General features: G+C 37.1%; 1 protein-coding gene across 1 annotated transcript in view; it reads left to right on the top strand.

Moving 5' to 3' along the window:
* LOC306873368 (zeta-sarcoglycan-like) overlaps window positions 1-12,746 on the top strand; it is a gene marked incomplete at both ends in the record, with an annotated part of 328,143 nt that overhangs the window by 207,109 nt on the left and 108,288 nt on the right. The window contains one exon of the mRNA XM_079422618.1: window positions 5,067-5,261. Coding sequence (XP_079278744.1) covers window positions 5,067-5,261 — 195 coding nt within the window. The remainder of the gene's footprint in view (window positions 1-5,066; window positions 5,262-12,746) is intronic.

Genomic DNA, 12,746 nt, shown 5'->3' on the forward strand with positions numbered 1-12,746 from the left:
AGGATGCGGAAGAGCTCGGCATCCATCCCTGATTTCACGTCACTGGGTTCGGCAGACGATGAAGGGGCGGGGTCGACAGTGGAGCCCGACATCTCCTCCGTGTCTGATGCTATTAGAGACATGCTGTCATCTAATAGCTCGTCTTCAACAGCTCCAAACGAGATAACGTCACTCGCACCAACCGAGGGATGTTGATCTGCGTGCTCGAAGAGGACGGGAGAATCCTCTCTGCATAGCGGGGGCGAGGCATGCGGGGTCTGAGCCGGCGTGAGCCGGTGTGAGCTCGCTCGCCGCTGAGCGCTTAATCCCTTTACTCCGCCGTTTTTTCCCCGCAGATCCCTGGGAAGAAGAAAACGGGAGGGCGCGAGGGGTGGGATCGCTCTCTGAACATGAGTCACGAGACTCATGTTCACGCAGTGTGAACATTCTATCTCAGTCAGAGCGGCTTCTGCGTGGGGTATATCCAGGCATGAAACACATTCTGAGTGACCGTCAGCATCGTGCAGAGAGATCCTGCACAACGCGCAAAGACGGCGCGGCATTTGCAACAACGCCGCGGCTCCTTTAGAGAAATTTGCTTAGTATAAGCTCGCCGGATGACAGCAGGGGACGAGCTGACGTCTGCTTGATCGCTGAGCGGCTCGGTGAAGCGGGCTGGATTAGCGGGGAGGCGCAGGAAAAAAGGTAGGTTCCAATCCACAGCGAGCCGTTTCAACGGCGAGCATCTGGAGTCCTGAGATCAGTGAAGAAGTCATTGCTGAAGGAGAATTGATCTGATTTCCTATGGCGAAGCGCCCGCTTATATAGCCAGATGACCCCCGCCCTTACTGGCGGGCTCTGGCGGGCTTTGCCGCCATTGGTTCGTTTTTATTTACTGCATGAACCAATGGCCGTGCAGTCACACTGCGTGATTGAAAATGTCTTCATTCCTCGGAGAAAAAGGAGTTTTCCCCATAGCGTCTAACGACGCAGTACGAGTGAAGTATCGACAGGGAACATTGCTACATTAGTAGTACAAAACATACTCTAGTCAAAACTAGAACTGTCTGAATTGTACTTTTAGAGTGTGTGAGTTGAATTAAGAACTCACTGACCATTGATGAGGAGCCTTCTTCTAGTATGTGTTGCATGGTTACACACATTTACAAATTTAGTATGCGAATGACGTCATAACTGTGAGTTAGATTTTTAATCTGTTTCAGTCAAGGATATTTTACAACATAAAGGTGCAGATACATTTACCATTGTTTGGTGAATTTTCGCAAGCACAATCCAATCATTTTAATATGCAACCATGCAGTTATTATTATTTTTCATGAGGGCAAAATTTCCCTGCATAAGTTTTGTACCAGGTTCAAATTAGTTATGCCTATTTGTTGTGTTGACCAAAACCTGCCTAGATTGAAAGTGACTTTTGTGCCTTTTGACTATAGAAAGTTTTTTTTTTTTTGTCTGTGAAACTGCACCAAAATTTTGATAATGTGACCAAATGTTAAAGGCCCGTTCACACCAAAAAATATAACTGTTGCAATAACCATAACAATAAATATATTAGCATCCACAGCAACAGACTGGTTAATGTAAAAAATGTTCTGGTTAATATAAACACGCTCTTCAGTTATGTTGTCTGCCACTTTAAATGCTCAAGCTCTTTATAGATGAGTGGATTCTGACTGGATGTCAATGTTTTTATTGTTAATCCATTGGAAAATCATCATAAAACTGATTCCATCATTATCGTTTCTCTGACATTAATGCTTATAGCTGTGGTGTGGACTTAGAGTGATTATTATATTATAGTTATCGTCACTGGTGTGAATGGGCCTTAAATCTTGCATTTCCAAAAACTCTTAACAACGTTTGTAAAACCAATATGCATATCATATTTACGGCTGAAATAATCTTGAAGACGGAGTTTAGATGGAGTAGCTGGAGCTGAATAAATTGCTGAAAACTGGTAAGGAGGAAAATAAAAAATTCTCCCATACTCTACTGCAAAAATTGCTGTATTCCATCTTTGTTTCCTCAAACTCCAAACTAGGACTGTCTAGACTTTGCAGACTGTGACTAGATATTGTCTAGTGTAGTGAAACATCATTAGCAGAGCAGGTTAGCACAATCTGCTGGTGTATTGCTGGGATAGCAGGGTTTAAAAGAGAGGGTAATAGGCTACTGTACCTCCTTACAAGATTTGTGTGTGTGTGTGTGTGTGTCAGCGTTGTATGACTCATAGTTCCTTTTATCAAGAAAAAAAGCAATCATGACACATTGGAAAGTCTATTGCTATCACTTTTCACCAAAATTGTGGGCAGAGGGATATGAAGGCAGGGCCAATTTTCTGCCTAAAAAGAGAAGATTTGAGAGAAATAATTGAACAGTTACAATCAATGAAGCCTTATGACAAATATTTAAATCGATACACTATAATAAACTTAATATTGTATAAACTTAAATCATCTGGTTTTATGACCTGCTTGTGCATTGCAAAGCATAATAAATGATGGTGAATGCTTAATTCTGCATGTCAGTATTATTTCACTGAGATGCCATAATAGTTTTTGTTAATATTTTGAATTATATATATTTGTTATATATATTATCTGCTTTCATGTTGATTTTAGTTTAAAGTTTTGTTAGTTTTTGTTGTTGTTGTTTTCAAATATATCTATGTAGTTTTTTTTTTTTTTTTATCTATTTTTTTTTCAGTTTTAGTTGTTTTAGTATAGGCTACATCAAGTTAAACTAAAAGAAAATTAGATTTTTTTAAATATTTCATTTCAGTTAATATTATTATTGTATTTCAAGTAACTTAGTTTTATTAAAGAATAATAACCTTGCTATGTGCTGATGTATAAATTAAACACAATATATATATATATATATATATGTATATTATTTTTTTTAAGTGTTGTGCAATACATAAGGGTTAAACTGCAAAAATGAAATGAACAAATGAATGAACGAATGAAAGAACAAACGAACAAATAATAAATAAATAAATAAATAAATTCAGTTACTGAAAAGAATAAAAAATAATGATAATGATTTGTGATTTGGTAATTTGGCAAATGGTTTACCCTTCTCTTTAGTCTCTGCATTTGTTATTTACCTGCCCTGCACTTATATCTCTGTTTGCCTGTCTGACCCCCCCCCCCTCTTTTTTCTCTCTCACTTTCTGCTGGAACAAGCAGATGTAATCTGAGTGAGTGAGTAGTTGGTGAGTGTGTTAATAGTGTTAGGCTGTAGGCAGGGTGCCGTTCTGGTCCAGCTCGGCTGCACATGCATTTGATGGATCACTCCTCTGTCAGATCAATTTTAGAAATACATTGGAACTGGAGAGACAAAGAGAGAAAGCTCGAGTAAGACAGGGAAGGATAGAGAGGGATGGTCAGGGGCGGAGTAAATCGGGTACTGAACCACACCAAGCGGTATAAAAGGGAGGACATATGAAGACACTGGGAATGAGAGATATAATGACAATACCAGGAGGGTGGCAGAAACAAAGATGGGCTAAAACGGTATCTCTAAAGAATGCGTGGGAGACTGAAAGGTAAAAAAAAAACATGTAGTGAAAACTATCCAATATTTCCCTCTCCATCACGCTCGATATTTATAGCAGATGAGGACTTGAGGCTAGAGAAAAAGAATGATCTCTTTCACCCATGTGAAACTGGTGGAAACTGACTATTAACTACACTCCTCCGCACCAACTAAAACCCACTTTCTTCTCATTGCACGCAACAAATATGTAGAAAATGTGCACATACTCACTCCTCACCACAACAGGAGCAGCAACGGTCATTGTTACCAGTGTGTAAGTGAGAGGGCTATTGCTAAGGCAGGTTTAGATGTTTTGCAGTGCTGAAGAGTTCGGAGAGGAGTTTCAGAAAAGATTGACGGACACTCTGGCTGCCTGATTAATCCAATTAAAGCCAAAATTGCAGTATGGTTCAGTGCAATTTTCAAATGTATAATAATAATAATAACATTATTATTATTATTATGGAGCTTAAAAACTATTTAATTTTATTTATTTATAATGTATTTATTGATTTATTAATTATTGTGGAGCTTAAACATTTATTAAATTAGATGATGATGATGATGATGATGATGATTAGTATTATTTTCCAAATTTTGTAGTCCTACTTCTTCAGTGCTATTTGCAGCTTGAGTTGAAGTCTTTGGAGATTCTTTGTTAGTTTTTAGATTTATGTTTTTGCAGGTTGAGCTTGGAGACCAGGTCAGGGGACTAGTTAGACCCATTTGGCCAGACTTGGAGACCAGCTAAGAGGCTGTATTTTTTGTGTGTGAGTGTTTGGAGGGAGTTTAAGAAGAGTTTTGTTGAGCTGGAGAGCTAGCTAAAGGGAGTTTTGAGGTTACGGAGAGGTTGGGGAGTTTTCGCAGCGGATGTGCTTGAGGTCTTTAGTTGAGCCGATGCATGCTGAGAGACTGTGAATTAAAAAGCAAAGGGAAGATGTGACTGACAGATGGAGATTGTGGAAGAAGTCACAATTGTCTGTCCACTTTTTCCCCATCCCACAAATTTCCCGGTCCAGTACCACTCTCTAGCTTTGTTGTAAAACCTAGCAAGCTGCTTTCTTGCCTATTGCCTATATAGGCAGTTGTCTTCTGAGGTAGCATTCTTATCATAATAGAGCCTATACATAATATACTATACAAAAGCAACAACTATGCATCACACACACACACACACACACACACAAAGACAACTGATTTCAAATGAGTTTTCCATTAGCATGTTGGGGTTATTATATTTTAAAATAACTGTTTTCTATTTTAATATGTTTTAAAATGTAATTAATTCATTTTATAAAATTTTCTAAATTCTAATAATACATTATCATAATTTAATATTTCTAATATTGTAATTTCTCCCTGTCAATGTTTTATTTATTCATTTATGACTTTATTGTTCCTAAATATGCTATCTGTTGATATATAATTGATATATAGATGGTGCACCATGATTGCATTCAAGAAGAAATGCTTGTGAAAAAAGAAATGTGAAGAAAATTCTGTCTCTTTCTGTTCTTTCTCACTAGATGACTCAGGAGCAGTACATCCTGGCATCTCAGCCAAACCCCCTCCAAAGGCCGGGATGTGCTACTGTGTACCCAGTGGGTATTTATGGCTGGCGAAAGCGCTGTCTCTATTTCTTCATCCTTCTCCTCCTTGTCACCATGATCGTCAACCTAGCCTTGACCATCTGGATTCTAAAGGTCATGAACTTCACCGTGGTGAGCATTTCTCTGTCTCTCATTGTTCTCTGCTCTCGCACGAATTATATTTTTTCCCAGTTCACACTAATGCAAGCATCACTATTACTATTGCTTATTTTACTTATGCTTAAGTTTTAAACATTGGTGTATAACTTGTCCTGTGTTACGGCCATGAATTATACCACAAATCGTGTTGTTTTGAGAAATGTGCTATTACTACTATTATCCTGTAGAACGAATAATGTCATATATATATATATATATATATACATACACATGTGCATCTCAATAAATTAAAATATTGCGGAAAAGTAAATTTTTTTTAACGTTTCAAAAAGAGAAACTTTCATGTATTCTAGATTAATTACATGTAAAATTAAACATTTCAAAAGTTTTTTTTTTTTTTTAATTTTGATGATTAGAGCTTACAGCTCATGAAAATCAAAAATCCAGTATCTCAAAATATTAGATGATATCCTAAAATCAATCAAAAAAGGATTTGCAAACAGAAAAGTTCAAGTTCAAGTTCAAGTTCAAGTATGTTCATATATGCACTCAATGCTTGGTCGGGGCTCCTTTAGCACAAATTACAGCATCAGTACAGTGAGGTGTGACATGGAAGCGATCAGCCTGTGGCACTATTGAGCCTTCAGCTCCTCTGTATTGTTTCTCATCTTACTCCTGAAAATATCCCTTAGATTCCATATGGGGTTCAGGTCAGGCATGTTGGCTGGCCAATCAAGCACAGTAATATCATGGTCAGCAAACTTGGAAGTGGTTTTGCACTGTGGGCAGGTGCTAAAGTCCTGTTGCAAAAGCAAATCAGCATCTCCATTAAGATTTTTAGCAAATGGAAGCTTAAAGTGCTCCAACATCTCCTGGTATATGGCTGCATTGACTTTGGACTTGATAAAACACAATGGACCAACACCAGCAGACGTCATGGCACACCAAATCATCACTGACTTTGGAAATTTCACACTGGACTTCAAGCAGCTTGGGTTCTGTGCCTCTCCAGTCTTCCTCCAGACTCCAGACCTTGATTTCCAAATTAAATGCAAAATTTACTTTTATCTGAAAAGAGAACTTTGGACCAGTGAGCAACAGTCCAATTCTTTCTCTCCTTAGCCCAGGTAAGATGCTTCTGACGTTGTTTATGTTTCAGAAGAGGCTTGGTAGCCCTCTGCTTGACAGTATTCTCAAGCTTGCGGTCATCCCTGTTGCTTGTGCTCCTTTTCCTACATAATTTCTTCCTTCCAGTCAACTTTGCATTTCATATGCTTTGATACAGCACTCTGTGAACAGCCACTCCTTTCAGTAATGACCTTCTGTGACTTACCCTCTTTGTGGAGGGTGTCAATGATTGTCTTCTGGGCCATTGCCAAGTCAGCAGTCTTCCCCATTATTGTGGCTTCAAAGAACAAGACATACCCAGAATTTATACTGTAGGGACGGCCACTTAATGAAACTCAAATGTAAAAATTATAATATTTTTAGATACATATTTTTTGACTTTCATGAGCTGTAAGCTCTAATCGTCAAAAAAATATATATTTTGAAATGATTTAATTTGCATGTAATGAATCTAGAAAAGTTAAACTTTTTGAAATGTTACAAAAAAATAACTTTTTCAGGAAATTCTTATTTTTTGAGATGCACGTGCACGTGCACCTGCACACACACACACACACACACGCACACACGCACGCACACACACACACACGCACACACACATATAATTGGATCTCAATCAAACTGTATATGTATTTACACAAATTAAAGTATTTTAAAGTGTCAGATCAGGTAGAAATAGCCCCTAAATGGCACTTTTTCCTTTGATAGTGTAGTAATGCAAATTTAGCATACATTTGAAAAGCAATAAGAAAAGTACCACATTTAATTTCTTAAGAAAATGTCCAAATCTAGTCGTATCTGCTTCTTAGAAACTTTGCCTACGTTGGTTATCTTCTTTCATTGTCCTACAGTCTCTTTCGGTTTGTGTAAATGGCCTTATTCAGATAGTCAGGTGTACTAGCTAGCAACCATGAGGTCACAGCACTTTATTTACCCAGTTGATTTGTTCTGGTTTAACAGCATCTGCTACACATGCTGGCTGTACACAATTACAAAGCATGGGCTGCCTGGATCAGCGAAGTCATGAACCTACTCAAAAATGTACACTCTGGTTTGTCTGCCAAAATGGCAAGAAGAAATGAGAGGATTTTGTGGTTTTGTGTGTGTGTGTGTGTGTGTGTGTGTGTGTGTGTGTGTCTGTGTGTGATTTAGGCAGCGATGGTATGAGAACTGGGAACTACAATAACTGGTGTAAGAACTGAGAACTACAATACCTCTTTGTAGAGTTAGCATGCTTTTGATAACACACGACAGGCTCATTAAACCTCTTTTTGGCGTGTACTTATGTGTGGTCTTAGGACTGTGGAGCTTACAGTATATCTTTCCATTGTGACTTCGAAATGGACTATACCACGCACACAGACTTGTATCTTTAGACTTTGTATTATCTTAAACAAACTTTGAATTGTTTGACCTGTATAGTGCCTCTCGGGTGGGTCTTTGCAGTGGCAGATTAACAAACCATTTCATTCATCACAAAATGGGTCACCAGAGTTTGGACTGAGTTATAACATATAGGACATTTCTGCCTTATCATGACTACAAAAGGCTCTAGACATTAAGAGCTGGCTCAATGACATACTGCAAAAAAAGTGTTTGTATATGTATAAAAAAGTTTTTAGAAATGTATACTTTCTATTAAAGTATGTAAGTGTGTAACCTGATGCAAAATTCACTTTTCAAGTTGTTTGAACATAAATGTGTGTTGGAAGTGTGTGTACACATCCATCCTATAATGATAAAAACGAGAGCTGTCATCCGTCCACCATTGTGTCGACTCCAGTGCAGGGGACAAGAATGTCTCAGATTAAGCGATTGAGGTGTTTTGTTGTTGGATGTAATAATGAATAAAGCAGTTATCATTTACTCCCGACATCTGAGCTGCTGAAGACGCAGAGGATTAACGATACTTTTGCTTTTAAGTGAATGTGCCGATCCCCGATCTGTCTAAATGTGTCTATGTTCACGTGAATCATTTGTGATCCTGCTTCATCTACAGAAGAAGTGAGTATAACGTTTTTTTATGAATCTTTGCAAATCACTTTTCCTAATAAAGTGCTAGTTAGCCAGTTTTGCAGCTAAAGTAAACAGTATTGCTCGTCACTCCATGGGAGAGAGGGGTGGGGCGAGCAGAGCTCATTTGCATTTAAAGCAACATGGACTAAAAAAACGGCTTAATGAAAACAGAGCTGATTTTGACAGGGTTAGGTGTCTTTTACACTACCATTGAAAAATTTTAACCAAAGTATGGGCATCGATGACCCCTTTTAAAGTTGGTTTCATATAATTAGAATGTTTTTATATATCTTTAAGAAATTTAAATGTGGCGTACTCATAAGTAAAAAAAGCAATTTCTTGAATACATTCCATAATAATTTAAAATAAATATTTTTAAATGCAAGTGAGTCTAATGACAGGAAGCATATAACAACAATAAGAAACACAAACGTGAACACAAACAATGAGAACAGAGAATGCATTTCAACATAATAGTCCATACCAAACAAGACGTAGAACCGGGGTCGTGGCAGTGCGACTGTATATATTAACATAACACATTTCATGAGTTATTAATTACTAGTATTTTGAAAAAAAAAATGTTTCAAATATTAATAGTGGTAAATCAGTAAGAATTAGTAACGTAAAAGGTATGTCAGTTCCATTGCTTAATCATTGTTTATAATCTCTGTCCTATAGAAACCACCAACTCTGAAATTAACTATTATATCCTATTATATCATTCAAATGTTGCAGGTACAGATGTGTTTTGTAACCATAATTATTATTTCCTGGCTTCTCTGGATGGTTTAGCTCAGTGCTTAAACATCATGGATGGTTGCAAAAAGGTTGCAAATTCATCCCACTCAAGGGATGATCCATCACCGTGGCTTCTTTCAGCAAGGCACTTAAACCTCAACTTTCCTGGGGGAAATGTACTTTTAATGGGTGTACTGGATGTCACTTTGGTTTTTCTCAAATCTTTTATTATTAATATTTAATGTCTTGGTGGTTTCCTGAAACCAGGGTCTGTGTCCTTCCATACAGAACGACGAGGCACATTATTTAACACGATTTTTTTCTTGATAGAAATGTGGCTTAATATTGCACGCTCGCACACATTGAGCCCATGGTCATGTGAGAGATTCAGGTTCGAGTCTGGCCCATGTTTTCAACCCATTTTGTTCTGTCATATTTTTAGTGTCTTAATAAATTAATATAAATAATAATAATAAAAACAACAGCATCTTCAATCCACATTATTTAAACACGAGAACTAGTAAAAGAAATCGCAAAGGCTTTTAAGTAAACACTATCTTACACTAACTGTCAGCTAAATATCTTTACAGTGTCATCACAAAGTGTACTTACATGATGCATTTATAAGTATATGGTGCTGTAAAGTGACAGTTATATTATCTCAAGCATACTGTACATTCACTCCTGTGATTTCTAACTTAGCTTTTGCAAATCTCCAGCTATTTATGCACCGCCAGTTATGAGGGAATGACCGCATGCGTGGGGCCAACACTTCGACATACCATAACTCCCCATAATAATGTCCATATGTTGCTATGGCAACCAGAGCTTGATAAACCTTGGTAAGTTACATGTCAATAAATTTTCACCAATTTCTGCAAAAAGTATATTTTCCAACTCAATTTACCTGCTTGGTCACGAGCTATTCCAGCTGTAATATCCCACAATCCCCTGAGAGGCCACTGCTTGGATTGCATATATGTATGCAAATCATCTTGGTCAAGTCAAGTCAATCCTTCCCTACTGTTTTCATAAATGGCCCCCAACACTCAAATCTCCACTAAGCTGGCCCAAAACAGCAAGGGGGCAGACGGAGGCAGAGATGGAGAGAGTGAGTGAGTGAACATCAGGCTTGGGGAAGGGAATAAGGCAGATGGGTAATTTCACAGGTGCCGTTAGCAAATCTCTAGGGTTGGCAGATTCTGCTGTTACGAAATCCAATTGTGCAGATGAATTTCCTTCCCGTTAACCCATGAAGCCGAATATTCTGCTGATATTAGTCAAATCCCTCACTGTGATAAATGTCACACAAGTCATAATTCTGTCTTGTGTGTGTGTTTGTTGTGAACACAGGAAGTAGCCACAGCTGACTGTGAATGTGAATGAAATGTGCGTGTCTTCAGGATTTGGGACGCTACCCATCATTTAAAGGGATAGTTCAACAAAAAATTGAAAATTCTGTCATCATTTATTCACCCTCATGTCATTCCTAAACCATGCGACTTTCTGTTTCTCTGAGGAAAACAAATGAAAGAGATATTTATTGTAGGTACTGTTAAATAGTTGTTTACTGAACAAGTTGCTCTTTTTTTAAAGTTTATTCAGTTTTCTCTTTATTCAGTTATAGTTTGCATTTTCTTAGTACTCAGGTTATGCTTAAAACTATAGGGAGCCCTTTTACATTATAAGGTTACAATTAGGCCTAACAACTTTACCCAAACTTAAATTGAATTACTATTTTTTTAAAATAGATGATCAACACTGAACTTTGAAAACAAATTGTATGCAAACATGTAAATTGCACATAATGCAGTTTTTAAATTAACTAATAAATAATACAATTTCTAGGCTATTTGTTCAAATATATTCAATCACACACTGGCTGTCATAGCATGTTTCATAACAGATTAATTTAAAAATATCTTAAATAATCAAGACTTACAGGTTTAGAAAATATGAGTATATAGTATAGTATTTCGTGAAATGCTCACCTCTAGACTTAATTTCTCTGAACTAACGAGCTGTGGACACTGATAACTTGCTGAGGTAAATTAAATGCTGCATGCCATTTTATTTACACGCTGTTTTGTTGGTCTTTCTGCAGTTGAAACACTGATAGAGCAATTACATGAGGCATGAGCTGTTCGGTACAGAGGAAGGAATGATCGTTTTCACTCTGCTCTGCACAAGTCTGCGGCGCATCACGGGAACCGGAGCTCATCGCGGCTGCTCTAGTCAATGCTTGTGTTGGTTTTATACCAGCATGTTTCTGAACCGTCCCTTTTCATGCCACATGAAAGACTGTCCAAACACCATTTATTATTTGAATTTCCTAAAAAAAAAATATTTATATACACATACATACATATATATATATATATATATACTGTATTCGTTCACATGCGTACGTGTAACGTGGAATATGTGTAACGGTACACGTGTTCGTACCGAACCGTTTCAGTACGAATACGTGTACTGCTACACCCCTAATATATATCTATATATATATATACACATATATATATATATACATACATATATACATATACATATATATATACATATATATATATATATATATATATATATATATATATATATATATACACATACATATACATACATATACATACATATATACAGATAGATAGATAGATAGATAGATAGATAGATAGATAGATAGATAGATAGATAGATAGATAGATAGATAGATAGATAGATAGATAGATAGATAGATGAAATCAGTGTGTAACTAAATAGCTTATAATATAACTAGTGACGTATTTAATAGAATCATTAATTTGATCAGATAATGTTTTATTCATATGAACCATCTAAAAATCGGACTTACATTTGTTATGTTAAACCACTACATTTGGGGGTAAAAAAGAAAAGAAAAAGCTCTATTTGGAAAAGTGAAATATGTAGCTAGGTTAGTAACTTTGCTGCTTTTAGTTAGTAACTAGTCTTGCTTAGCCAGACTTAATTTCTAGTCCTCATTACAGCTCATTCTTTGCTTTGCTTTCATTTGCTCTGCTATTTAGTTTCAGGGTTCAAATAATGGTGTAACAAACAAAACAGCAGCAGAAAATTCACTTTTCAATTTTTTGTGCAGTTTGCATCAGGCAGACCAGACTGTATTGTAGCTACTTCTCAACACTGGTCAGTTCTTTTTTTGTTTTGTGAGTTTGGTCTAAGAGGTAGGAGACCCAGAGAGTGTGTGTAGAGAGAAAGAGCAAGAAAGTGGACCAAAGAACGTTACATCTTTGAACTCTGAGTGAAGCCAAGTAATGTATTTGCCCTCTTTCAGAGAAAGTGCAGAGAGGTTGTCACACAGCCCTCTCTCTTTGTTCCCCTCCATCAGTCTTTTCCTTATTCTGTGTCTCTTTTTGGAATGCATCTGATCTCTCGCTCTGTGTATAAGGTTGAAAGGCTGTTTTGAAATTTGGTGCATCATAAGCAGATAGAGGGAATTCATTGATTTTCTTTCTGCATCGAACTGTGTCTGTGTGTGTACAGTACGTGTGTGTGCTTGAGCATGAAAGTGCTGGGCCATCGTGTGTGATGGTTTGTTTGAATGTGTAGTCTTGTAGACAGAAAATGTTTTCTTTT

The sequence above is a fragment of the Barbus barbus genome, assembly GCF_936440315.1.
Source record: "Barbus barbus genome assembly, chromosome: 8".
Taxonomy (NCBI): Eukaryota; Metazoa; Chordata; class Actinopteri; order Cypriniformes; family Cyprinidae; genus Barbus; species Barbus barbus.